Raw genomic sequence first — 26,781 nt, 5'->3', positions numbered from 1 at the left:
TCTGATTGGTGGTCATCATTTGGTGTGTCATCATAGTGGTCTCTGACTGGTGGTCATCATTTGGTGTGTCATCATAGTGGTCTCTGATTGGTGGTCAGACTAGCTCAGGTGGAACAAACTTGAATTTGTGAGTTTGTCCCTATACTTTTGCTCCCCTAAAATGGGGAGACTATACACTAAAAGTGCTGTAATTTCTAAACAGTACACCCAATATGGAAGAACATACCGTCATATTAAAGAAGACAGTCTGCACTTTAACCTCATCTTCATTGTATAATTTGAAATCCAAAGTGCTGAAGCACAGAGCCAAAACAGCAAGAAATATGTCACTGTCCCAAATACTTTTGGAGCTCACTGTAGCTCCATTCTAGTCTATTTTATATTTTTCCCTACTATTTGTAAACTCTGCATCGTTGGGAAGGGCTCGTAAGCAAACATTTCACGGGAAAGTCTAAACCAGTCGTATTCGGCGCATCTAACGAATACATTTTGATTTGATTTGATTTGACATTCCACTCTCAAGTGCGCGATATGCGTCATCAATTTAGGCACCAGGGGTGTCAGTTTAGCCTCGCCATGTTGATGCTGCGTTAAGAAAAACTGGGAACTCGGAAATCTCCGATGGTTTGACCTCGAGTTCCTAGTTGTCATGAAAGCACCATGAATCTGGGGAAGAGGCTTGTCACGTGATTTATCAGCTGACCCCTTTTCCACATATTGTAACAGCATGAGAAAACCCTTCTCGAAACAGAGACCCTTGATGCAAAGTGACAGCTTTTTAGGCCTACATTTGATTATTTCCTACGTAACTGTAAATAAAATATCCGGTCAAGGCTACGTATCGAAATTTAAATCAGTGATGCAGTCTGTAACCTTTTGAAGCGCAACATTGTTTTCAATCAATGACTACAAGAATAATCGCCAAAGGTTTGTTGTATCGAAAGATTTCACAACCTTTTTCTACTACATGTAGATTTATCAGGAGAAGTAATCAGATTAGATTATTTATTGACTGTAAGAGAGACTTGTCAGCAAAACAGATGGTTAATTACCTGCTGTTGAACTTTAAACTTAGACCAGGAAATTGTGTTTAAATAATTAACTGGACCTGTATGGAGTGAGATTTGTTTCTTTATTCTGTAAATATGTCTACCACGATCCGTGTATATTCAACATAACTCACAAATAAAACTATGATCTGTGAGTATATTACAATATTTCGTAAATAAAACCATAATCCGCAAAAACATTATCACAAGATTAAACCATAATCCATGAATATGTAAAAAAATATATTTCACAAATATTCACCATAAATCACAAATAAATTAATGATCTGTAAATATATTCAACATAAATAACAAATAAAATCTCCCAAGTGGCGCAGTGGTCTAAGGCGCTGCATCGCAGTGCTAGCTGTGCCACTAGAGATCCTGGTTTGAATCCAGGCTCTGTCGTAGCCGGCCACGACCGGGAGACTCATGGGGCAGCGCACAATTGGTCCAGGGTAGGGGAGGGAATGGCCGGCAGGGATGTTGGTAGAGCGTGGCGTTTACAACGCCATGGTTGTGGGTTTGATTCCCACAGGGGGCCAGTATGAAAAATAGAAAAATAATGTATGCACTCACTAACTGTAAGTCGCTCTGGATAAGAGCGTCTGCTAAATGACTAAAATGTAAAACTACGATTTGAACAATTTGTGAGCAAAAGTTCAGAAATCCCTAACGTTTAGATCTGTGGAATGTGCATTTGCACATTCAAAAAGTGCTTCTGGATCTGTATTTTCAGATTTTATTTTCCGCCTGTCAATGTATTACAATCCACAAATGTGGATTCAGATGAGTCTGCTGATGAGAGTCGGCTATCTCCATTCATTCGGATAATCTTTGTGTCAGGTGACATGCAGAGTGAAGCAGTGTCTCATTCAGCCATGATTTGGGAGAACACTTTCTAGCTAGAATATCTAACTAATAAAGAACAACTTTATGAAATGTGTATAACGTTTATTTATTCAACAAATTGTTAAAATGATCAACAAATGCCTTTCATATGAATGTTAAATTCGACCATTGGGGCATGCAACGCTGAGTGCGTGCTTTCGTCATCAGCCCACTAGCCAAGCTAGCTAGCTAACTAGGGAACGTTGGACACTGCCGATAGCTAGCAGGTGATCTCGACGAACAACCAAAGTTAAACTAACTAGTTCTTGTAAATTCAGGAATGTGTAAATGATGACGAACCGCTCAGTTAAAAAAATTCTGAATTGGTGATCTGGCTAGCCAGATCACCACTTTCAGGGACTAAACAGGGCAATTGATGCTTTGGCAGGACAAAGCACTCTTTCCCGACTGGTGTGGAGTTAATAAATTGTAACATGATATGATTTTTTTTTTTTTTTACTTTAGAAATTCAGCTAGCCGTTTTCTGCTCCATCTAGGCTTGCTTACTAGCTAGCCAAGTCACATGTTATGAATGCTTAGCTAGATTTATGAATATGTTGTTTCCTAGTAAATACATGCATTCCGTGTCTGATTACTGTCTGGTCAATCCCTCTCTGTATTGTGTTACACCATTGGGTTGAGGAGCAAAGGCCAAGTTATTCTACTCATACTGTAAAGACTTTTATCAGTAAAAAAAAAGATTAACCTGAAATAATAACATGAGGGTTTAATTGTGCAACAATGCACAGGGCCATGTTATGATGATGGCTCAAGATAATCTGATAATTGTTATGAAGAAAATGTTTTGAAGTATGAAAATGACCAATTAAAAGTCAACCTGTTAGTGGGCTGATGTCGAAACCACACACTCGGCGTTGCATGCCAAAATTGGTCAAATTTAACATCACCTGACACAAAGATTATCACAATGAATGGAGATAGCCGACTCTCATCTGAAGCCACATTATGGTTTAATTAGTGAAATACTTTTAACATATTCACAGATGATGGTTTAATTTTTATTATGTATTTTTTTGATGATTATTGTTTTATTTACTAAATATTTTTATATATTCACAGATCATAGTTTTATTTGTGAGTTATGTTGAATATACACGGATCGTGGTAGACATATTTACAGAATAAAGAAACAAATCTCACTCCATACCTGAACACCTCCTGAGAACACTTCCGGCTTATGCACGGCTGGCTATGTACTGCTAAAGTAATCTTTGAGGTGTAGGACGAGGTAGCATATTTCACCTGAGTGAGTTGTAAACTTGATCAAAACCTTGTCTTGAAAGAAATGAAGAGGAGACTTCTGCTGGTGTCCAACTCAACCCTGCACGGGGGAGGGTATCTGGAACATTGTCAACAGCAGATCAAAGACTTTTTCGGACAGTAAGTTCTATTTCCATTGACTAACACTCACCTTCAAAGTGCCTGGACTACTCTAAAAATCAACCCCTAATGGCTATGGAAGGAATGCTGTTGTACTGTACACTTACAATCTGACTCTCCTTTACTCTAACTACTTATACATGTCTATAACTACTTATACATGTCTATAACTACTTATACATGTCTGTAACTACTTATACATGTCTATAATTACTTATACATGTCTATAACTACTACTTATACATGTCTATAACTACTTATACATGTCTATAACTACTTATACATGTCTGTAACTACTTATACATGTCTATAACTACTTATACATGTCTATAACTACTTATACATGTCTATAACTACTTATACATGTCTGTAACTACTTATACATGTCTATAATTACTTATACATGTCTATAACTACTACTTATACATGTCTATAACTACTTATACATGTCTATAACTACTTATACATGTCTGTAACTACTTATACATGTCTATAACTACTTATACATGTCTATAACTACTTATACATGTATGTAACTACTTATACATGTCTATAACTACTTATACATGTATATAATTACTTATACATGTCTATAACTACTTATACATGTCTAACTACTTATACATGTCTATAACTACTTATACATGTCTAACTACTTATACATGTCTGTAACTACTTATACATGTCTAACTACTTATACATGTCTATAACTACTTATACATGTCTATAACTACTTATACATGTCTATAACTACTTATACATGTCTATAACTACTACTTATACATGTCTATAACTACTTATACATGTCTATAACTACTTATACATGTATATAACTACTTATACATGTCTAACTACTTATACATGTCTATAACTACTTATACATGTCTGTAACTACTTATACATGTCTAACTACTTATACATGTCTGTAACTACTTATACATGTCTATAACTACTTATACATGCCTATAACTACTTATACATGTCTATAACTACTTATACATGTCTATAACTACTTATACATGTCTAACTACTTATACATGTCTATAACTACTTATACATGTCTATAACTACTTATACATGTCTAACTACTTATACATGTCTATAACTACTTATACATGTATATAACTACTTATACATGTCTATAACTACTACTTATACATGTCTGTAACTACTTATACATGTCTAACTACTTATACATGTCTGTAACTACTTATACATGTCTATAACTACTTATACATGTCTATAACTACTACTTATACATGTCTGTAACTACTTATACATGTCTATAACTACTTATACATGTCTATAACTACTTATACATGTCTATAACTACTTATACATGTCTAACTACTTATACATGTCTATAACTACTTATACATGTCTATAACTACTTATACATGTCTATAACTACTTATACATGTCTATAACTACTTATACATGTCTGTAACTACTTATACATGTCTATAACTACTTATACATGTATATAACTACTTATACATGTCTATAACTACTTATACATGTCTGTAACTACTTATACATGTCTATAACTACTTATACATGTCTATAACTACTTATACATGTCTATAACTACTTATACATGTCTATAACTACTTATACATGTCTATAACTACTTATACATGTCTGTAACTACTTATACATGTCTATAACTACTTATACATGTATATAACTACTTATACATGTCTATAACTACTTATACATGTCTATAACTACTTATACATGTCTAACTACTTATACATGTCTATAACTACTTATACATGTCTAACTACTTATACATGTCTATAACTACTTATACATGTCTATAACTACTTATACATGTATATAACTACTTATACATGTCTATAACTACTTATACATGTCTATAACTACTTATACATGTCTAACTACTTATACATGTCTATAACTACTTATACATGTCTAACTACTTATACATGTCTATAACTACTACTTATACATGTCTGTAACTACTTATACATGTCTATAACTACTTATACATGTCTATAACTACTGCACTCAATGAATTAGTGGAAATAGATATGGGAGGAAAGGCTATCTTCACAGTTAATTCATCCTAATGGTAGATATAATGAAACAGTGTAATGGTAGATATTACCTAACAGTGTAATGGTAGATACACTATATATACAAAAGTATGTGGACACCCCTTCAAATTAGTGAATTTGGTTATTTCAGCCACACCTGTTGCTGACAGGTGTATAACATTGAGCACACAGCCATGGAATCTCTGTAGACAAACATTGGCAGTAGAATGGCCTTACTGAAGAGCTCAGTGACTTTCAGCGTGGCACCGTCATAGGATGCCACCTTTTCAACAAGTCAGTTCATAAAATTTCTGCCCTGCTAGAGCTGCCCTGGTCAACTGTAAGTGCTGTTAGTTCCAGCGAAGGGAAATCTTAACGCTACAGCATACAATGACATTCTAGATGATTCTGTGCTTCCAACTTTGTGGCAACAGTTTGGGGAAGGCCCTTTCCTGTTTCAGCATGACAATGCCCCTGTGCACAAAGCGACGTCCATACAGAAATGGTTTGTTGAGATTGGTGTAGAAGAACTTGACTGGCCTGCACAGAGCCCTGACCTCAACCCCGTCTAACACCTTTGGGATGAATTGGAACGCTGACTGCGAGCCAGGCCTAATCGCCCAAAATCAGTGCCTGACCTCACTAATGCTCTTCTGGCTGAATGGAAGCAAGTCCCCGCAGCAATATTCCAACATCTAGTGGGAAGGCTTCCCAGAAGAGTGGAGGCTGTTATAGCAGCAAAGGAGGGACCAACTCCATAATAATGCCCGTGATTTTGGAATGAGATGCTCAATGAGCAGTTGTCCACATTATTTTGGTCATGTAGTATATATTACCTAACAGTGTAATGGTAGATATTACCTAACAATGTAATGGTAGATATTACCTAACAGTCTAATGGTAGATATTACCTAACATTGTAATGGTAGATATTACCTAACAGTGTAATGCACACTGAGTATACAAAACATTAAGACCACCTGCTCATTCTATTCCATAGACTGACCAGGTGAATCCAGGTGAAAGCTGTGATCCCTTATTGATGTGGCTTGGTAAATCCACTTCAATCAGTGTAGATGAAGGGGGAGGAGACAGGTTAAAGAAATATTTTTTTAAGCCTTCAGACAATTGAGACATGGAATGCGTATGTGTGCCATTCAGAGGGTGAATGGGCAAGACAAAAGATTTAGGTGCCAGGCGCACCGATTTGTTTCAAGAACTGCAACGCTGCTGGGGTTACAACGCAATACTAGGAAGGTGTTTCTAATGTTTGGTGTACTCGGTGTATAACCTAACAGTGTAATGTATTTCTTGCAGAGGTGTGAAGACGATCCTATTCGTCCCCTATGCACTGTCTGATAGAGATGGCTACGCAAAGACTGCCAGGGACAAGTTCAAGAGTCTGGGTACGTCTTTTACAGCGGTCCGTTCCCTTTCATAGGCCTAATGCTGTGTGTCTGTAGTGACTCAGGTCCAATCCCAAATCAATCCCTGGACCCTAATGCTCTTATGCTCTTGTGGAGATCTGAGAGGGCTTGATTGTTACGAGCACATTTTGTTTACACTTGTCAAACCCCTTGTTTACACTTGTTATCAGGTGCAGTGGGGCGTAGGGACTAGTCCAGGGTTCTTCAATTCCGGTCCTGGAGGGCCGAAAAACACTTCTGTTTTTAATTTCTACCTGGTAGTTAATTGCACTCACCTGGTGTCCCAGGTCTGAATTAGCCCCTGATTAGAAGGAGAGGATGAAAAACAGAGGTGTTTCGGCCCTCCAGGACCGGAATTGAAGAACCCTGGACTAGGGGGGTCGATGTGAGACAGGATATCAGTTGTCTAATGTGAGTGTTGTCTGTCTGTCTGTCTGTCTGACAGGTTATGAGGTGGACAGCATACACGAGTCCTCTGACCCAGTGGAAGCAGTAAGGAAGGCTCAGGGTATATTTATAGGTGAGGAGTGGACCGTGAGCTCATACGTTAGCACCTCATAGGCCTCTCCAATATACCTACCATAGGCCTACATACAGTGAGGGGAAAAAAGTATTTGATCCCCTGCTGATTTTGTAAGTTTGCCCACTGACAAAGAAATGATCAGTCTATAATTTTAATGGTAGGTTTATTTGAACAGTGAGAGACAGAATAACAACAACAAAAATCCAGAAAAATGCATGTCAAAAATGTTATAAATGAATTTGCATTTTAATGAGGGAAATAAGTATTTGACCCCCTCTCAATCAGAAAGATTTCTGGCTCCCAGGTGTCTTTTATACAGGTAACGAGCTGAGAATAGGAGCACACTCTTAAAGGGAGTGCTCCTAATCTCAGCTTGTTACCTGTATAAAAGACACCTTTCCACAGAAGCAATCAATCAATCAGATTCCAAACTCTTCACCATGGCCAAGACCAAAGAGCTCTCCAAGGATGTCAGGGACAAGATTGTAGACCTACACAAGGCTGGAATGGGCTACAAGACCATCGCCAAGCAGCTTGGTGAGAAGGTGACAACAGTTGGTGCGATTATTCGCAAATGGAAGAAACACAAAAGACCTGTCAATCTCCCTGGGCCTGGGGCTCCATGCAAGATCTCACCTCGTGGAGTTGCAATGATCATGAGAACGGTGAGGAATCAGCCCATAACTACACGGGAGGATCTTGTCAATGATCTCAAGGCAACTGGGACCATAGTCACCAAGAAAACAATTGGTAACACACTACGCCGTGAAGGACTGAAATCCTGCAGCGCCTGCAAGGTCCCCCTGCTCAAGAAAGCACATATACAGGCCCGTCTGAAGTTTGCCAATGAACATCTGAATGATTCAGAGGAGAACTGGGAGAAAGTGTTGTGGTCAGATGAGACCAAAATGGAGCTCTTTGGCATCAACTCAACTCGCCGTGTTTGGAGGAGGAGGAATGCTGCCTATGACCCCAAGAACACCATCCCCACCGTCAAACATGGAGGTGGAAACATTATGCTAAGGGGGTGTTTTTCTGCTAAGGGGACAGGACAACTTCACCACATCAAAGGGACGATGGACGGGGCCATGTACCGTCAAATCTTGGGTGAGAACCTCCTTCCCTCAGCCAGGGCATTGAAAATGGGTCGTGGATGGGTATTCCAGCATGACAATGACCGAAAACACACGGCCAAGGCAACAAAGGAGTGGCTCAAGAAGAAGCACATTAAGGTCCTGGAGTGGCCTAGCCAGTCTCCAGACCTTAATCCCATAGAAAATCTGTGGAGGGAGCTGAAGGTTCGAGTTGCCAAACGTCAGCCTCGAAACCTTAATGAGTTGGAGAAGATCTGCAAAGAGGAGTGGGACAAAATCCCTCCTAAGATGTGTGCAAACCTGGTGGCCAACTACAAGAAACGTCTGACCTCTGTGATTGCCAACAAGGGTTTTGCCACCAAGTACTAAGTCATGTTTTGCAGAGGGGTCAAATACTTATTTATAAAATAATAATAATATGCCATTTAGCAGACGCTTTTATCCAAAGCGACTTACAGTCATGTGTGCATACATTTTTACGTATGGGTGGTCCCGGGGATCGAACCCACTACCCTGGCGTTACAAGCGCCATGCTCTACCAATTGAGCTACAGAGGACCTCATTAAAATGCAAATCAATGTATAACATTTTTGACATGCAATTTTCTGGATTTTGTTGTTGTTATTCTGTCTCTCACTGTTCAAATAAACCTACCATTAAAATTATAGACTGATCATGTCTTTGTCAGTGGGCAAACGTACAAAATCAGCAGGGGATCAAATACTTTTCTCCCTCACTGTAGGCATCATTTGAAGGAATGCTATTGTACGAGTGTACTGCAAGAGTTAATGTATTCTACTACACACCGGTACACAGATTGACTACATGTTAAGAAGTCATCAGGATCGTGTACAGTATAGTAAAGTCATAACAGCTTGCTGTTCTCTCAACAGGTGGTGGCAACACTTTCCGTCTGCTGAAAAGTCTCTACGACAACAAGGTGCTGTCTGAGATCAACAAGAGGGTCCTGCAGGTCAGACTGATATTTTTAGAGCAGTGTTCTCCAAAAACCTCTCCTCAGGTTGCACAGCTGTTCCACTATGATAGCCTATATTCCAGAAGTAGCACACCTGAATGGCTGTGGGTACTCTAGTAGTTTTGGGAAACATTGTGCTAGATGAAACAATATTTACAGTTGATGCCTGCATGTACAAATATTGTTCATACTGTCAGCTGATATAGCCCATAGAGAGAGTCTATAGAGAGAGCCCATAGAGAGAGCCCATATATATAGCCCATAGAGAGAGCCCATAGATATAGCCCATAGAGATAGCCCATAGAGAGAGCCAATAGTGAGAGCCAATAGAGATAGCCCATAGAGATAGCCCATAGATATAGCCCATAGAGAGAGCCCATAGAGAGATCCAATATATATAGCCCATAGAGAGAGCCCATAGAGAGATCCAATAGATATAGCCCATAGAGAGAGCCCATAGAGAGAGCCCATAGAGAGATCCAATATATATAGCCAATAGATAGAGCCCATACCCTTACCCTACAGTAACCCTAACCCTCTCTCTTATATCTCCAGGATGGTGTGCCCTACATGGGCTCCAGTGCTGGCACCAACGTCGCTACTGTCAGCATCAACACCACCAACGACATGCCCATCGTGTACCCGCCCTCCTTCACTGCCATTGGTCTAGTGCCTTTCAACATCAACCCTCACTTCCTGGATACGGACCCTAACAGCAGACACATGGGGGTGAGTAGTACATTATAGCAGAGCATCGGTACAGTATAGCGAATGCTGAAGGGCTGGTTTCTCTGACTAATGTTCAATGGTTATGCTCAATGTAGAATCTCTATTGAAAACGTTTTTTTTAAAAGTCTGGGACTAGGTTAATCTGTGTCTGGGAACCTTGCCCGTGGTGTCCTACAGAATGTGTGAGGCTAAAACGTCACAAAGTCTTTGATTTCTTCTCCCCAGGAGACACGAGAGCAGAGGATCATTCAGTACCACGAGGAGCCTGACACGCCATCTGTTCTGGTGAGTCTGAGAGAAATAAAGATTTTATTCCAAGTTGACTTACTTTATCTGTTTACATGGTATTAGGATATGCTTTCATGAAATCCCCGATTGTTGATCGTCTTAGGGCTTGAGAGAGGGCTCCATGTTGCTAGTCGAAGGGAACAAGGCTACGCTACTTGGCACCTGCAAGGCACGGCTGTTCATCAGGTAACACATTTTACACATTTAGTCATTTAGCAGACGCTCTTATCCAGAGCGACTTACATGAGCAATTAGGGTTAAGTGCCTTGCTCAAGGGCACATCGACAGATTTTTCACCTAGTCGGCACGGGGATTAGAACCAGCGACCTTTCGGTTACTGGCACGACGCTCTTAACCACTAAGCTACCTGCCGCCAATTATCTCTCTCACACCGGCCTGTGACCCCATATCATGACCCTGACCCAATATAGCTCTAGTGAACAAAACAAGTTTAACAGATCAAACAAAGTATTGAACACAATAAAGCAGGCTAAAATGTATATTTTATAGTTGTGTGTGTTTGCCTAACGCTAGTAAATACCTAGGGGCCGGTGATTTGACGAGTCTGTCTGTCTCACAGCCGGTGTTTTGGGTTTCAGGGGGAAGCCAACAACAGAATTTGAATCTGGCAGTGACCTCAGTTTCTTGCTGACAGACTGACAGTGACAGACAGGAAAAGAGGACGTTGTACATCTCCGTTCTCCTTCTCCCAGCAAGACCGATCCAGATCCTGTCAAGTGGAAATGCACTTACCGGTATATGATATATATCGAAATAAATATTTTACCAAAAAATGAATTGTCTTTTATGCATAAACAATTGTGTGGGGGGAGTGAGATGTTATAATTTACTAAGGTAAGCTTATGGGAACTGAGATGTTTCATAATCACCTAACAACCAGCCTATGAACCCAGTTCATCAGATAATCCTGATAACTCTTATCAGTGCTATAAAGGTTATCAGGATCAGAGCCGATAATGTGGCGGCAACAGTGCGTTAACAAGTATAAAACCACAAAGAAATGCTTTTAATGGTTTTAGACATTTTTAATTTAGGAAAAATTTTAAACTTCGTCAGCTCAACCAGAAATGTGGGGAAGGAAAACAAACCCATTTCCAATATTGTCTTTAAAACAAAAACAAAAATTATGAACAGGTGTAATATCACAACTAGTCTGTAACATCAAACTTGCATCAAGATAAATAATGAAATCGAAAGTGTGAAGAAACAGATGAAGCAGTGGCTGAGGGATTGATTAGATACTATAGTGCTCCGATGCTAACAAATGTAAGTTCCACGTTGATTACCCAATATGGGTAAATCCATTCTTTATCCTTTTATACATATAATTGTCCATTTACACCACAGTGACGTGTGATTTGTATGCGCCCGTCACTACGTATAATCCTGTATCTGGAGTGAAAAAATTGCCCGGGAATGTCATCAATTGCAGAAGCATAACAGAACAGAAAATACTCTCAACAATAGGTACACACCAGAAACGACTTCAACACATCCCAATCCATGTCATGTACTGTCATTCAAGACAATAGATAAGCATCGTTATTGATAACTCTCACACCTCATATCATCCTCGTATTCACATCCGTTGCAGCAATTCATTGAACTGAAAAGTCCGCCGCACTAAAGACGCAGAACAATAAATCAGAAGAAGAGCGCGGAGTCCTTTCAAACATGATAAACATTTAATTTAATATCAAATCACTTTTCTTTTCTCCTCCCATCCACGTTAAGTGTTTTTTTTCTTCTAAAATATATGCAGACATGTACACGGGAGTAGCAGGGCTGCGAGGGATTTAGGATGCAGATACACGGTGTGATTATAAAGAGTAGACGACTGTCGGTGTGTACTGGTGCATTCTGGTCCAAAGTAGTACCCTACACAGGGAGCCTATTCGGACAGCAGGGTTATCAGTTTGTGTATTTACAGACAGCTCCACAGGGTCTTGTGTTGAAGCCCCTTGGGGCCCTCAAGCGTCAGTGTTCCGATCGCCGTTCTCCTGCGGTGCCAGCTGCTCCTTCTCCGTGGCGTCCTCCTGGGGCGGGCGTACGCGCTTGAAGAAACCCAGCTACGGAGAGGGAGGGAGGAGGAGGCGGCGGGCATAGACAGTTAAGATCCTACATTCCTCTGAACATTTCTACGTGAATGTGATTGCAGATAATCGTGAATTAAAAATCGTGAATAGTGAGATAGTCAAGAGCCACGAAGATCATACCCCCAAAACATGCTTACCTCTCACCATTACCAATAACAGGGGAGGTTAGCATTTTTTGGAGGGCTTGATATTTTTTTTTGGGGGGGGGGGGGGGGTATCATTTATTGATGTAGTGTTCAGAAACATATTCTATTCTTACAATAAAAGTGCCTCCAAAAATGACATATTATTCATTTCTATTGGGCACATTATGATCCAAAACACAACCAAAACAAACTGCAAATGCATCCAACAAGTTTGTAGAGACACAAGCTTAATGTAATCATTGCGTGCTAGGAATATGGGACCAAATACTAAACCTTGACTATATTACACTATGAATTTGTCCAAATACCTATGACACCTTCAAAATGGGGGGGACTAGATACATAAAGTGCCTTAATTTCTTAACGGTAAAACAGATATGTAAATAAGGTGACATTCTGTAATGTCACCTCGTAAAAACATTTGATCTCAAATCCAGATGCTGGAGTATAGAGCCGCATTTTCAGCTTCACTGTCCACATAAATACGGAGGGGAGTGTATATTATGTTTTTGTCATTTGGTGACTGATGTATTGAAAATGTTAAATAAAACGTTTGAAAGAAAGGCCTTGACAGGTAAAAACAAAATGGTGGGGCTGGCTTTCAGCTGGTCACTTCTGTCAGATCAGCAGAGTAGAGGTGGTAAGAGGAGGAGGGGTTTTTAGATACAGCGATGGAGGAAGAGCCCAGGAGAGTGGAGAGAAAAACTACTGGAATCTATCATTGGCTTTTGTTTGTTTGTTTGTTTGTTTGTGTTTGTGTGTGTGTGTGTGTGTGTGTGTGTGTAGTGTGTGTGTGTGTGTGTGTGTGGTGTGTGTAGTGTGTGTGTGTGGTGTGTGTGTAGTGTGTGTGTGTGTGTGTGTGTGTAGTGTGTGTGTGTGTGTGTGTGTAGTGTGTGTGTGTGTGTGTAGTGTGTAGTGTGTGTGTGTGTGTAGTGTGTGTGTGTGTGTGTGTGTGTGTGTGTGTGTGTGTGTGTACCTTGTACATGATGAAGATGAGTAAAGCCAACAGCAGTAGTCCTGCGATCAGGGCCAGGGTCACCACCCACCAAGGGACAGGTTCAGGATCAGATTTCACCCAGATCACCGACATACTCACCTGGAGGACATATCACAGTGTTTTACAATACATCTTTATTGATCCAATGAGACAACAAACCATTCAGGACCCTATGGCAGGGGTCCCCAAATTCAAATCAAATTGTATTAGTCATGTACCCATATTTTGCAGATGTTATCACGGTGTAGTGAAATGCTTATGTTCCTAGGTCCAACAGAGCAGTAATATCTAACAATACAAAGCAATACAAAACAAAACACGCAAATCCTGAAGACAAAAATAAAGGAATTAAGAAATATAGAGATATTAGAATGAGTCTGAGTCCGGAAAATAAATAGATATGTATATGATGGTGTATACAGTGGCTTGCGAAAGTATTCACCCCCGTTGGCATTTTTCCTATTTTGTTGCCTTACAACCTGGAATTAAAATGGATATTTTGGGGGTTTGTATCATTTGATTTGGACAACATGCCTACCACTTTGAAGATGCACATTATTTTTTGTGTGAAACAAACAAGAAATAAGACAAAAATACATAAAACTTGAGCGTGCATAACTATTCACCCCCCCAAAGTCAATACTTTGTAGAGCCACCTTTTGCAGCAATTACAGCTGCAAGTCTCTTAGGGTATGTCTCTATAGGCTTGGCACATCTAGCCACTGGGATTTATGCCCATTCTTCAAGGCAAAACTGCTCCAGCTCCTTCAAGTTGGATGGGTTCCGCTGGTGTACAGCAATCTTTAAGTCATACCACAGATTCTCAATTGGATTGAGGTCTGGGCTTTGACTAGGCAATTCCAAGACATTTAAATGTTTCCCCTTAAACCACTCGAGTGTTGCTTTAGCAGTATGCTTAGGGTCATTGTCCTGCTGGAAGGTGAACCTCCGTCCCGGTCTCATGCGGTGGGGATGAAAAACATCCCCACCGCATGATGCTGCCACCATCATGCTTCACTGTGGGGATGGTGTTCTCGGGGTGATGAGAGGTGTTGGGTTTGCGCCAGACATAGCCTTTTCCTTGATGGCCAAAATCCTGCAGTGCCAGACGTGTCCCCCTGCTTAAGCCAGTACATGTCCAGGCCCGTCTGAAGTTTGCTAGAGTGCATTTGGATGATCCAGAAGAGGATTGGGAGAATGACAGATGAAACCAAAACATAACTTTTTGGTAAAAACTCAACTCGTTGTGTTTGGAGGACAAAGAATGCTGAGTTGCATCCAAAGAACACCATACCTACTGTGAAGCATGGGGGTGGAAACGTCATGCTCTGGGGCTGTTTTTCTGCAAAGGGACCAGGACGACTGATCCGTGTAAAGGAAAGAATGAATGGGGCCATGTATCGTGAGATTTTGAGTGAAAACCTCCTTCCATCAGCAAGGGCATTGAAGATGAAACGTGGCTGGGTCTTTCAGCATGACAATGATCCCAAACACACCGCCCGGGCAACGAAGGAGTGGCTTCGTAAGAAGCATTTCAAGGTCCTGGAGTGGCCTAGCCAGTCTCCAGATCTCAACCCCATAGAAAATCTTTGGAGGGAGTTGAAAGTCTGTGTTGCCCAGCGACAGCCCCAAAATATCACTGCTCTAGAGGAGATCTGCATGGAGGAATGGGCCAAAATACCAGCAACAGTGTGTGAAAACCTTGTGAAGACTTACAGAAAACGTTTGACCTGTGTCATTGCCAACAAAGGGTATATAACAAAGTATTGAGAAACTTTTGTTATTGACCAAATACTTATTTTCCACCATAATTTGCAAATAAATTCATAAAAAATCCTACAATGTGATTTTCTGGATTTTATTTTCTCAATTTGTCTGTCATAGTTGACGTGTACCTATGATGAAAATTACAGGCCTCTCTCATCTTTTTAAGTGGGAGAACTTGCACAATTGGTGGCTGACTAAATACATTTTTTCCCCACTGTAACAAACCTCTCAGAATCTGTATATAGGATGGTGTGTTTAGACAGTATGGACAGTATATGAATAGAAAAGGTGTGTACAGCAGTAGTTATTCCATATACAGTGCCTTCAGAAAGTATTCAGACCCCTTGACGTTTTCCACATTTGTTACGTTACAGCCTTATTCTAAAATTGATTAAATTGTTTTTTTCCCTCATCAATCTACACACAATACCCCATAATGACAAAGAAAAAAACTGAAATATTACATTTACATAAGTATTCAGACCCGTTACTCAGTACTTTGTTGAAGCACCTTTGGCATCAATGACAGCCTCAAGTCTTCTTGGGTATGACACTACAAGCTTGGCGCACCTGTATTTGGGGAGTTTCTCCCCAGTATCAAACTCTGTCAGGTTGGTTGGGGAGCGTCAGCTCTTTTCAGGTCTCTCCAGAGATGTTCGATCAGGTTCAAGTCTGGGCTCTGGCTGGGCCACTCAAGGACATTCAGAGACTTGTCCCAAAGCCACTCCTGCGTTGTCTTGGCTGTGTGCTTAGGGTCGTTGTCCTGTTGTAAGGTGAAACTTCGCCCCAGTCTGAGGTCCTGAGTGCTCTGGAGCAGGTTTTCATCAAGGATCTTTCCGTACTTTGCTCCGTTCATCTTTCCCTTGATGGTGCCAGGTTTCCTCCAGAAGTGACGCTTGGTATTCAGGCCAAAGAGTTCAATCTTGGTTTCATCAGACCAGAGAATCTTGTTTCTCATGGTCTGAGAGTCCTTTAGGTGCCTTTTGGCAAACTCCAAGCGGGCTATCATGTGCCTTTTACTGAGGAGTGGCTTCCGTCTGGCCACTCTACCATAAAGGCCTGATTGGTAGAGTGCTGCAGAGATGGTTGTCCTTCTGGAAGGTTCTCCCATCTCCACAGAGGAACTCTGGAGCTCTGTCATAGTGACCATCGGGTTCTTGGTCACCTACCTGATCAAGGCCCTTGTCCCCCGATTTCTCAGTTTGTCCGGGCGGCCAGCTCTAGGAAGAGTCTTGGTGGTTCCAAACTTCTTCCACTTAAGAATGATGGAGGCCACTGTGTTCTTCGGGACCTTCAATGCTGCAGAAATGTTTTGGTACCCTTCCCCAGATCTGTGCCTCGACACAATCCTGTCTCGGAGCTCAACGGACAATTTCTTCAACCTCATGGCTTGGTTTTTGTTCTGACATGCACAGTCAACTGTGGGACCTTATATAGACAGGTGTGTGCCTTTCCAAATCATGTCCAATCAATTGAATTTACCAAAGGTGGACTCCAATCAAGTTTCAGAAATATCTCAATGATGATCAATGGAAACAGGATGCACCTGAGCTCAATTTCAAGTCTCATAGCAAAGGGTCTGAATACTGATGTAAATAAGGTATTTCTGTTGTTTATGTTTTATACATTTGCAAAAATTTCAAAAAAAGTTTTTTGCTTTGTCATTATGGGGTATTGTGTGTAGATTTATGAGAACATTTTTTATCCATTTTAGAACAAGGCTGTAACGTAACAAAATGTGGAAAAAGTCAAGGGGTCTGAATACTTTCCGAATGCACTGTATGTACATAGGGCAGCAGTCGCTAAGGTGCAGGGTAGAGTACCGGCTGGTAGCCGGCTAGTAACAGTGACTAAAGGTCAGGGTAGGCTACGGGGCTAGTGGTAAATGTTTAACATTCTGATGGCCTGGAGATAAAAGCTGTTTTACCAGTCTCTCTGTCCCAGCTTTGATGCACCTGTACTGTCTCCGCCTTCAAATCAAATCAAATGTTATTTGCCACATGCGCCGAATACAGCAGGTGTAGACATTACCATGAAATGCTTACTTACAGCCTTTAACCAACAGTGCATTTATTTTTTAATAAAAATGTAAAATAAAACAACAAAAAAGTGTTGAGAAAAAAAGAGCAGAAGTAAAATAAAATAACAGTAGGGAGGCTATATATACAGGGGGGTACCGGTGCAGAGTCAATGTGCGGGGGCACCGGCTAGTTGAGGTAGTTGAGGTAATATGTACATGTGGGTAGAGTTAAAGTGACTATGCATAAATAATTAACAGAGTAGCAGCAGCGTAAAAAGATGGGGTGGGGGTGGGGGGCAGTGCAAATAGTCCGGGTAGCCATGATTAGCTGTTCAGGAGTCTTATGGCTTGGGGGTAGAAGCTGTTGAGAAGTCTTTTGGACCTAGACTTGGCGCTCCGGTACCGCTTGCCGTGCGGCAGCAGAGAGAACAGTCTATGACTAGGGTGGCTGGAGTCTTTGATGATGTTCTTGGCCTTCCTGTGACACCGGGTGCTGTAGATGTCCTGGAGGGCAGGCAGTGTGCCCCCGGTGATGCGTTGGGCAGACTGCACCACCCTCTGGAGAGCCCTGCGGTTTCAGATGGTGCAGTTGCCGTACCAGGCGGTGATACAGCCAGACAAGACACTTTCAATGGTGCATCTGTAGATGTTTGTGTGGGTCTTAGGGGCCAAGACACATTTCTTCAGCCTCCTGTGCCTTTTTCACCACACTGTCTGTGTGAAGGGACCATTTCAGGTGGTCAGTGATGTGCACGCACAAAGAACTTGAAGCTTTTCACCTTTGCGGCCCGTCAATGTGGATGGGGGCGTGCTCCCTCTGCTGTCTCCTGAAGTCCACGATCAGCTCCTTCGTTTTGTTGAGGGAGAAGTTATTTCCCACCGTCTGGAGAGCCCTGCGGTTGCGGGCGGTGCAGTTGCCGTACCAGGCGGTGATACAGCCCCGACAGGATGCTCTGAATTGTCCATCTTTAAAAATGTAATGAGGGGCCAAGACTAATTTCTTCAGCCTCCTGAGATTGAAGAGGCGCTGTTGAGCCTTCTTCACCACACTGTCTGTGTGGGTGGACCATTTCGGATTGTCAGTGATGTGTACGCCGAGGAACTTGAAGCTTTCCACCTTCTCCACTGCGGTACCATCGATGTGGATAAAGGCGTGCTCCCACTGCTGTTTCCTGAAGTCCACGATCAGCTCCTTTGTTTTGTTGACGTTGAGGGAGAGGTTATTTTCCTGGCACCACTCCGCCAGGGCCCTCACCTCCTCCCTGTAGGCTGTCTCGTCATTGTTGGTAATCAGGCCTACTACTGTTGTGTCGCCTGCAAACTTGATGATTGAGTTGGAGGCGTGAGAGGTCACACAGTCATGGGTGAACAGGGAGTACAGAAGGGGGCTGAGCACGCACCCTTGTGGGGCCCCTGTGTTGAGGATCAGCGTAGTGAAGGTGTTGAGGATCAGCGTAGTGAAGGTGTTGAGGATCAGCGTAGTGGAGGTGTTGAGGATCAGCGTAGTGGAGGTGTTGAGGATCAGTGTAGTGGAGGTGTTAAGGATCAGCGTAGTGGAGGTGTTAAGGATCAGCGTAGTGGAGGTGTTGAGGATCAGTGTAGTGGAGGTGTTAAGGATCAGCGTAGTGGAGGTGTTGAGGATCAGTGTAGTGGAGGTGTTAAGGATCAGCGTAGTGGAGGTGTTGAGGATCAGTGTTGAGGATCAGCGTAGTGGAGGTGTTAAGGATCAGCGTAGTGGAGGTGTTAAGGATCAGCGTAGTGGAGGTGTTAAGGATCAGCGTAGTGGAGGTGTTAAGGATCAGCGTAGTGGAGGTGTTAAGGATCAGCGTAGTGGAGGTGTTGAGGATCAGTGTAGTGGAGGTGTTGAGGATCAGCGTAGTGGAGGTGTTGAGGATCAGCGTAGTGGAGGTGTTGAGGATCAGCGTAGTGGAGGTGTTAAGGATCAGCGTAGTGGAGGTGTTGAGGATCAGCGTAGTGGAGGTGTTAAGGATCAGCGTAGTGGAGGTGTTAAGGATCAGCGTAGTGGAGGTGTTGTTGCCTACCCTCACCACCTGTAGGACCCAGTTGCACAGGGCGGGGTTCAGACCCAGGGCCCCGAGCCAACCACAACAAACCATTCAGGACCTCTACATGCTTTGTAAGTAGGAAAACCTGCAAAATCGGCAGTGTATCAAATACTTGTTCTCCCCACTGTGTGTGTGTATATATATATATATATATATATATATATATATATATATATATATATATATATATATATATATATATATATATATATATATATATATATATAATATATATATATATATATATGTAGCTCTGGAAAGAATTAAGAGACCACTGCACATTTTTCTTAAATCAGCATCTCTACATGTATGACAGCCATTCTATTCCAGTGTCTGTTGAATTCCAACACAGGCACACCTCATTCTACTGAATTAGGTACTGATTAGGTGATCACCTGAACCAAGTCTTTTTTAACGAGAAAAAGTATAAAAACCACTGCTGTGGTCATCACTATCCTCTTGCAATAGGACCAGCTGGATGGCAAAAACAGTGCTAATAGTACCTCAAAAGTAATATTAATCAAAAAATAACTATTGACCATGCCAAAAGAGTTGAAAAGGAAAGTTTTGAGTGAGGAAAAGAAGGGTTCAATTCTGGCATTACTGGCAGAGGGATACAGTGAGCGTCAGGTTGCTTCCATCCTTAAAATGTCAATGACAGCGGTTCATAAGAACAAGGTCAAGCAGCAGACATTGGGGACAACAAAGCTACAGACCAGCAGAGGGCGAAAACGACTCTCTACTGACCGGGATGACCGCCAACTCATTCAAATGTCACTCAACAACCGTAGGATGACATCAAGTGACCTTCAAAAAGAATGGCAAACGGCAGCTGGGGTGAAGTGCATGGCGAGGACGGTTCGAAACAGGCTCCTAGGGGCAGGGCTGAAGTCGTGCAAAGCTAGAAAAAAGCCCTTCATCAATGAGAAGCAAAGAAGAGCCAGGCTGAGGTTTGCAAAATACCATAAGGATTGGACCATAGAGGACTGGAGTAAGGTAATCTTCTCTGATGAGTCCAATTTTCAGCTTTGCCCAACACCTGGTCATCTAATGGTTAGACGGAGACCTGGAGAGGCCTACAAGCCACAGTGTCTCGCACCCACTGTGAAATTTGGTGGAGGATCGGTGATGATCTGGGGGTGCTTCAGCAAGGCTGGAATCGGGCAGATTTGTCTTTGTGAAGGACGCATGAATCAAGCCACGTACAAGGTTGTCCTGGAAGAAAACTTGCTTCCTTTTGCTCTGACATTGTTCCCCAACTCTGAGGATTGGTTTTTCCAGCAGGACAATGCGCCATGCCACATAGCCAGGTCAATCAAGGTGTGGATGGAGGACCACCAGATCAAGACCCTGTCATGGCCAGCCCAATCTCCAGACCTGAACCCCATTGAAATCTTCTGGAATGTGATCAAGAGGAAGATGGATGGTCACAAGCCATCAAACAAAGCCGAGCTGCTTGAATTCTTGCGCCAGGAGTGGCATAAAGTCACCCAACATCAATGTGAAAGACTGGTGGAGAGCATGCCAAGACGCATGAATGCTGTGATTGAAAATCAGGGTTATTCCACCAAATATTGATTTCTGAACTCTTCCTAAGTTAAAACATTAGTATTGTGTTGTTTAAAAATGAACATGAACTTATTTTCTTTGCATTATTCAAGGTCTGACAACACTGCATCTTTTTTTTGTTATTTTGACCAGTTGTCATTTTCTGCAAATAAATGCTCTAAATGACAATATTTTTTATCTGGAATTTGGGAGAAATGTTGTCAGTAGTTTATAGAATAAAACAAAAATCTTATTTTTACCCAAACACATACCTATAAATAGTCAAACCAGAGAAACTGATAATTTTGCAGTGGTCTCTTCATTTTTTCCCTCACTGTATATATATATATATATAATTTATTTTACTCATGCCGCCTATTGGGGAACCCTGCCCTACATGGGCTCTGGTCTAAAGTAGTGCACTACTATAAGGAATAGATGCAGATCTGGTTTATCCCCATGATGGCTCCATGTGACTCACCGTAGTGGTGTTGGAGGGCAGCTCATACACCAGCTTCTTGTTATAAGGCATCTCTATGACGCTGAAGGAAGCGGAGGATCTCACGGTGAACGATCGGTTCTGGCTCTCGGTCTGGATGAAGGAAACTCGACATCATCAACACAGAAGGCTTTCCTAGTTTGGTCCCATATAGCTAGCCTGGTAGTCCTTGTCCAGTCTTTTGATCTAGGACCACCAGGCTAGTAAAACGCCCTCTACAGCCACATACCAAACCATACAGTATGCTCCAACCAGGGTGGTGTTCATTAGGGCACACTGTAGCAAAACGTCTTAAAACAGAAAAAAAAAAAAAAACTGCATTTCTTTATTGGACAGATAGACTGAAACATTGAGGTACACCAAATTGAAGGTGGCCACCCCCTAGTCTGGAGTGGATGTACGATACAGCACAAACACATCTGGGAAACCAGGCTAGTCCTATAGATAACCTCTAGGGCATAGCAGACAGGAGTCTCACCTTAAGGAAGGTGGCCACCCCAAGTCTGGAGTGGATGTAGAGGATAGCACTCTGACCTCTCTCCACACGGCCCACCTGACACCGGATCTTCAGACACTGGACCTTCGAACAGTCCTGAGAGAGGAGACACACCACCATCACTGATCTCCTCCATCCATGTCGTTGTTACTGTATGATTAGTTTACAACAGGGTTGGAGTCAATTCCATTTCCATTTTTAGTCCAATCGGGATGTAAACTGAAATTCCCACTGCTTTTCAATTTCGGGGAAATTGGCCCCAACGCCGTCGTACGGACAGTACCAGAGTTTCCAGGTCTCCCTCCATCTCGTTCCTCTCCAGCTCCCTGCGGTGAACGTGGTTCCTGCTCCTCCCCTCTGTCCTGTCTCCTCCTCCACTGGGAGAGGTGATGTTCTTCTCTCCAGATAGAGGGTTCTAGAAGAGACGGAGAGAAACACCCTTTTAAACTTTTTATTTACTCTAGAGAGGATAACATCCTAATCATTTGTCCTTGCTGTCGAATTGTGCACTCATATAGTCTTCACCACATTTAGGTGTTGGATTGGCATAAGCATGGGGCTAGATTACAGAGAGTTTCCTATACCAGTCCTTTCATGGGCTAGACTAGAGAGAGTTTCCTATACCAGTCCTTTCATGGGCTAGACTAGAGAGAGTTTCCTATACCAGTCCTTTCATAGACTAGAGGGAGTTTCCTATACCAGTCCTTTCATGGGCTACACTAGAGAGAGTTTCCTATACCAGTCCTTTCATAGACTAGAGGGAGTTTCCTATACCAGTCCTTTCATGGGCTACACTAGAGAGAGTTTCCTATACCAGTCCTTTCATGGGCTAGACTAGAGGGAGTTTCCTATACCAGTCCTTTCATGGGCTAGACTAGAGGGAGTTTCCTATACCAGTCCTTTCATAGACTAGAGGGAGTTTCCTATACCAGTCCTTTCATGGGCTAGACTAGAGAGTTTCCTATACCAGTCCTTTCATGGGCTAGACTAGAGAGAGTTTCCTATACCAGTCCTTTCATGGGCTAGACTAGAGGGAGTTTCCTATACCAGTCCTTTCATGGGCTAGACTAGAGGGAGTTTCATATACCAGTCCTTTCATGGGCTAGACTAGAGGGAGTTTCCTATACCAGTCCTTTCATGGGCTAGACTAGAGAGAGTTTCCTATACCAGTCCTTTCATGGGCTAGACTAGAGAGAGTTTCCTATACCAGTCCTTTCATGGGCTAGACTAGAGGGAGTTTCCTATACCAGTCCTTTCATAGACTAGAGGGAGTTTCCTATACCAGTCCTTTCATGGGCTAGACTAGAGAGAGTTTCCTATACCAGTCCTTTCATGGGCTAGACTAGAGAGAGTTTCCTATACCAGTCCTTTCATGGGCTAGACTAGAGGGAGTTTCATATACCAGTCCTTTCATGGGCTAGACTAGAGGGAGTTTCCTATACCAGTCCTTTCATGGGCTAGACTAGAGAGAGTTTCCTATACCAGTCCTTTCATGGGCTAGACTAGAGAGAGTTTCCTATACCAGTCCTTTCATGGGCTAGACTAGAGAGAGTTTCCTATACCAGTCCTTTCATGGGCTAGACTAGAGAGAGTTTCCTATACCAGTCCTTTCATGGGCTAGACTAGAGGGAGTTTCCTATACCAGTCCTTTCATGGGCTAGACTAGAGAGAGTTTCCTATACCAGTCCTTTCATGGGCTAGACTAGAGAGAGTTTCCTATACCAGTCCTTTCATGGGCTAGACTAGAGGGAGTTTCCTATACCAGTCCTTTCATAGACTAGAGGGAGTTTCCTATACCAGTCCTTTCATGGGCTAGACTAGAGAGAGTTTCCTATACCAGTCCTTTCATGGGCTAGACTAGAGAGAGTTTCCTATACCAGTCCTTTCATGGGCTAGACTAGAGGGAGTTTCCTATACCAGTCCTTTCATGGGCTAGACTAGAGGGAGTTTCCTATACCAGTCCTTTCATGGGCTAAACTAGAGGGAGTTTCCTATACCAGTCCTTTCATGGGCTAGACTAGAGGGAGTTTCCTATACCAGTCCTTTCATGGGCTAGACTAGAGAGAGTTTCCTATACCAGTCCTTTCATGGGCTAGACTAGAGAGAGTTTCCTATACCAGTCCTTTCATGGGCTAGACTAGAGAGAGTTTCCTATACCAGTCCTTTCATGGGCTAGACTAGAGAGAGTTTCCTATACCAGTCCTTTCATGGGCTAGACTAGAGGGAGTTTCCTATACCAGTCCTTTCATAGACTAGAGGGAGTTTCCTATACCAGTCCTTTCATGGGCTAGACTAGAGGGAGTTTCCTATACCAGTCCTTTCATGGGCTAGACTAGAGGGAGTTTCCTATACCAGTCCTTTCATGGGCTAGACTAGAGGGAGTTTCATAATACCAGTCCTTTCATGGTCTAGACTAGAGGGAGTTTCCTATACCAGTCCTTTCATGGGCTAGACTAGAGGGAGTTTCCTATACCAGTCCTTTCATGGGCTAGACTAGAGAGAGTTTCCTATACCAGTCCTTTCATGGGCTAGACTAGAGAGAGTTTCCTATACCAGTCCTTTCATGGGCTAGACTAGAGGGAGTTTCCTATACCAGTCCTTTCATGGGCTAGACTAGAGAGAGTTTCCTATACCAGTCCTTTCATGGGCTAGACTAGAGAGAGTTTCCTATACCAGTCCTTTCATGGGCTAGACTAGAGGGAGTTTCATAATACCAGTCCTTTCATGGGCTAGACTAGAGGGAGTTTCCTATACCAGTCCTTTCATGGGCTAGACTAGAGGGAGTTTCCTATACCAGTCCTTTCATGGGCTAGACTAGAGGGAGTTTCCTATACCAGTCCTTTCATGGGCTAGACTAGAGAGAGTTTCCTATACCAGTCCTTTCATGGGCTAGACTAGAGAGAGTTTCCTATACCAGTCCTTTCATGGGCTAGACTAGAGGGAGTTTCCTATACCAGTCCTTTCATGGGCTAGACTAGAGGGAGTTTCATAATACCAGTCCTTTCATAGACTAGAGGGAGTTCCTATACCAGTCCTTTCATGGGCTAGACTAGAGGGAGTTTCATAATACCAGTCCTTTCATGGGCTAGACTAGAGGGAGTTTCCTATACCAGTCCTTTCATGGGCTAGACTAGAGAGAGTTTCCTATACCAGTCCTTTCATGGGCTAGACTAGAGAGAGTTTCCTATACCAGTCCTTTCATGGGCTAGACTAGAGGGAGTTTCCTATACCAGTCCTTTCATGGGCTAGACTAGAGGGAGTTTCCTATACCAGTCCTTTCATGGGCTAGACTAGAGGGAGTTTCCTATACCAGTCCTTTCATGGGCTAGACTAGAGGGAGTTTCCTATACCAGTCCTTTCATGGGCTAGACTAGAGAGAGTTTCCTATACCAGTCCTTTCATGGGCTAGACTAGAGGGAGTTTCCTATACCAGTCCTTTCATGGGCTAGACTAGAGGGAGTTTCCTATACCAGTCCTTTCATGGGCTAGACTAGAGAGAGTTTCCTATACCAGTCCTTTCATGGGCTAGACTAGAGAGAGTTTCCTATACCAGTCCTTTCATGGGCTAGACTAGAGGGAGTTTCCTATACCAGTCCTTTCATGGGCTAGACTAAAGGGAGTTTCCTATACCAGTCCTTTCATGGGCTAGACTAGAGGGAGTTTCCTATACCAGTCCTTTCATGGGCTAGACTAGAGGTAGTTTCCTATACCAGTCCTTTCATGGGCTAGACTAGAGGGAGTTTCCTATACCAGTCCTTTCATGGGCTAGACTAGAGGGAGTTTCCTATACCAGTCCTTTCATGGGCTAGACTAGAGGGAGTTTCCTATACCAGTCATTTCATGGGCTAGACTAGAGGGAGTTTCCTATACCAGTCCTTTCATGGGCTAGACTAGAGAGAGTTTCCTATACCAGTCCTTTCATGGGCTAGACTAGAGGGAGTTTCCTATACCAGTCCTTTCATGGGCTAGACTAGAGGGAGTTTCCTATACCAGTCCTTTCATGGGCTAGACTAGAGGGAGTTTCCTATACCAGTCCTTTCATGGGCTAGACTAGAGAGAGTTTCCTATACCAGTCCTTTCATGGGCTAGACTAGAGGGAGTTTCCTATACCAGTCCTTTCATGGGCTAGACTAGAGGGAGTTTCCTATACCAGTCCTTTCATGGGCTAGACTAGAGGGAGTTTCCTATACCAGTCCTTTCATGGGCTAGACTAGAGAGAGTTTCCTATACCAGTCCTTTCATGGGCTAGACTAGAGGGAGGTTCCTATACCAGTCCTTTCATGGGCTAGACTAGAGGGAGTTTCATATACCAGTCCTTTCATGGGCTAGACTATAGGGAGTTTCCTATACCAGTCCTTTCATGGGCTAGACTAGAGGGAGTTTCCTATACCAGTCCTTTCATGGGCTAGACTAGAGGGAGTTTCCTATACCAGTCCTTTCATGGGCTAGACTAGAGAGAGTTTCCTATACCAGTCCTTTCATGGGCTAGACTAGAGAGAGTTTCCTATACCAGTCCTTTCATGGGCTAGACTAGAGAGTTTCCTATACCAGTCCTTTCATGGGCTAGACTAGAGAGAGTTTCCTATACCAGTCCTTTCATGGGCTAGACTAGAGGGAGTTTCATAATACCAGTCCTTTCATGGGCTAGACTAGAGAGAGTTTCATAATACCACTCCTTTCATGGGCT

General features: G+C 42.5%; 2 protein-coding genes across 2 annotated transcripts in view; one reads left to right on the top strand and one right to left on the bottom strand.

Annotated features, from left to right (window-relative positions):
• Nucleotides 1-717: 717 nt before the first annotated feature.
• Nucleotides 718-11,232, top strand: LOC311143272 (alpha-aspartyl dipeptidase-like). The gene is made up of 9 exons (XM_084179101.1): nucleotides 718-927; nucleotides 3,245-3,341; nucleotides 6,719-6,807; nucleotides 7,274-7,348; nucleotides 9,339-9,418; nucleotides 9,977-10,150; nucleotides 10,376-10,435; nucleotides 10,542-10,624; nucleotides 11,038-11,232. Exons 1-9 carry the CDS (start codon nucleotides 903-905, stop codon nucleotides 11,096-11,098), a joined length of 744 nt encoding a protein of 247 aa, XP_084035227.1. The 5' UTR covers nucleotides 718-902; the 3' UTR covers nucleotides 11,099-11,232.
• A 977-nt stretch (nucleotides 11,233-12,209) lies between these two features.
• The window catches only part of LOC311143675 (integrin alpha-V-like), a 75,766-nt gene continuing 61,194 nt past the window's right edge, over nucleotides 12,210-26,781 (bottom strand). The window contains exons 26-30 of the mRNA XM_084179548.1: nucleotides 22,378-22,509; nucleotides 22,077-22,190; nucleotides 21,581-21,691; nucleotides 13,678-13,797; nucleotides 12,210-12,528 (exon numbers count right to left, since the gene is read on the bottom strand). Of these exons, the coding sequence (XP_084035674.1) occupies nucleotides 12,430-12,528; nucleotides 13,678-13,797; nucleotides 21,581-21,691; nucleotides 22,077-22,190; nucleotides 22,378-22,509 (576 nt within the window). The 3' untranslated portion in view covers nucleotides 12,210-12,429. The remainder of the gene's footprint in view (nucleotides 12,529-13,677; nucleotides 13,798-21,580; nucleotides 21,692-22,076; nucleotides 22,191-22,377; nucleotides 22,510-26,781) is intronic.

The sequence above is a fragment of the Coregonus lavaretus genome (genome assembly GCF_964263955.1).
Source record: "Coregonus lavaretus genome assembly, chromosome: 16".
NCBI classification, from domain to species: Eukaryota; Metazoa; Chordata; class Actinopteri; order Salmoniformes; family Salmonidae; genus Coregonus; species Coregonus lavaretus.
Note: the sequence above shows the minus strand (reverse complement) of the source record. Positions and strands in the feature narration are given on the sequence as shown.

What these genes read in the sequence shown, in the direction of transcription:
- LOC311143272 (XM_084179101.1), top strand. Translation starts at nt 903, where the DNA reads ATGACTACAAGAATAATCGCCAAAG. An exon ending in TACAAGAATAATCGCCAAAG is followed by an intron (nt 928 to 3,244) that starts GTTTGTTGTATC and finishes TTGTCTTGAAAG; the next exon opens with AAATGAAGAGGAGACTTCTG. An exon ending in GGCTCAGGGTATATTTATAG is followed by an intron (nt 7,349 to 9,338) that starts GTGAGGAGTGGA and finishes TTCTCTCAACAG; the next exon opens with GTGGTGGCAACACTTTCCGT.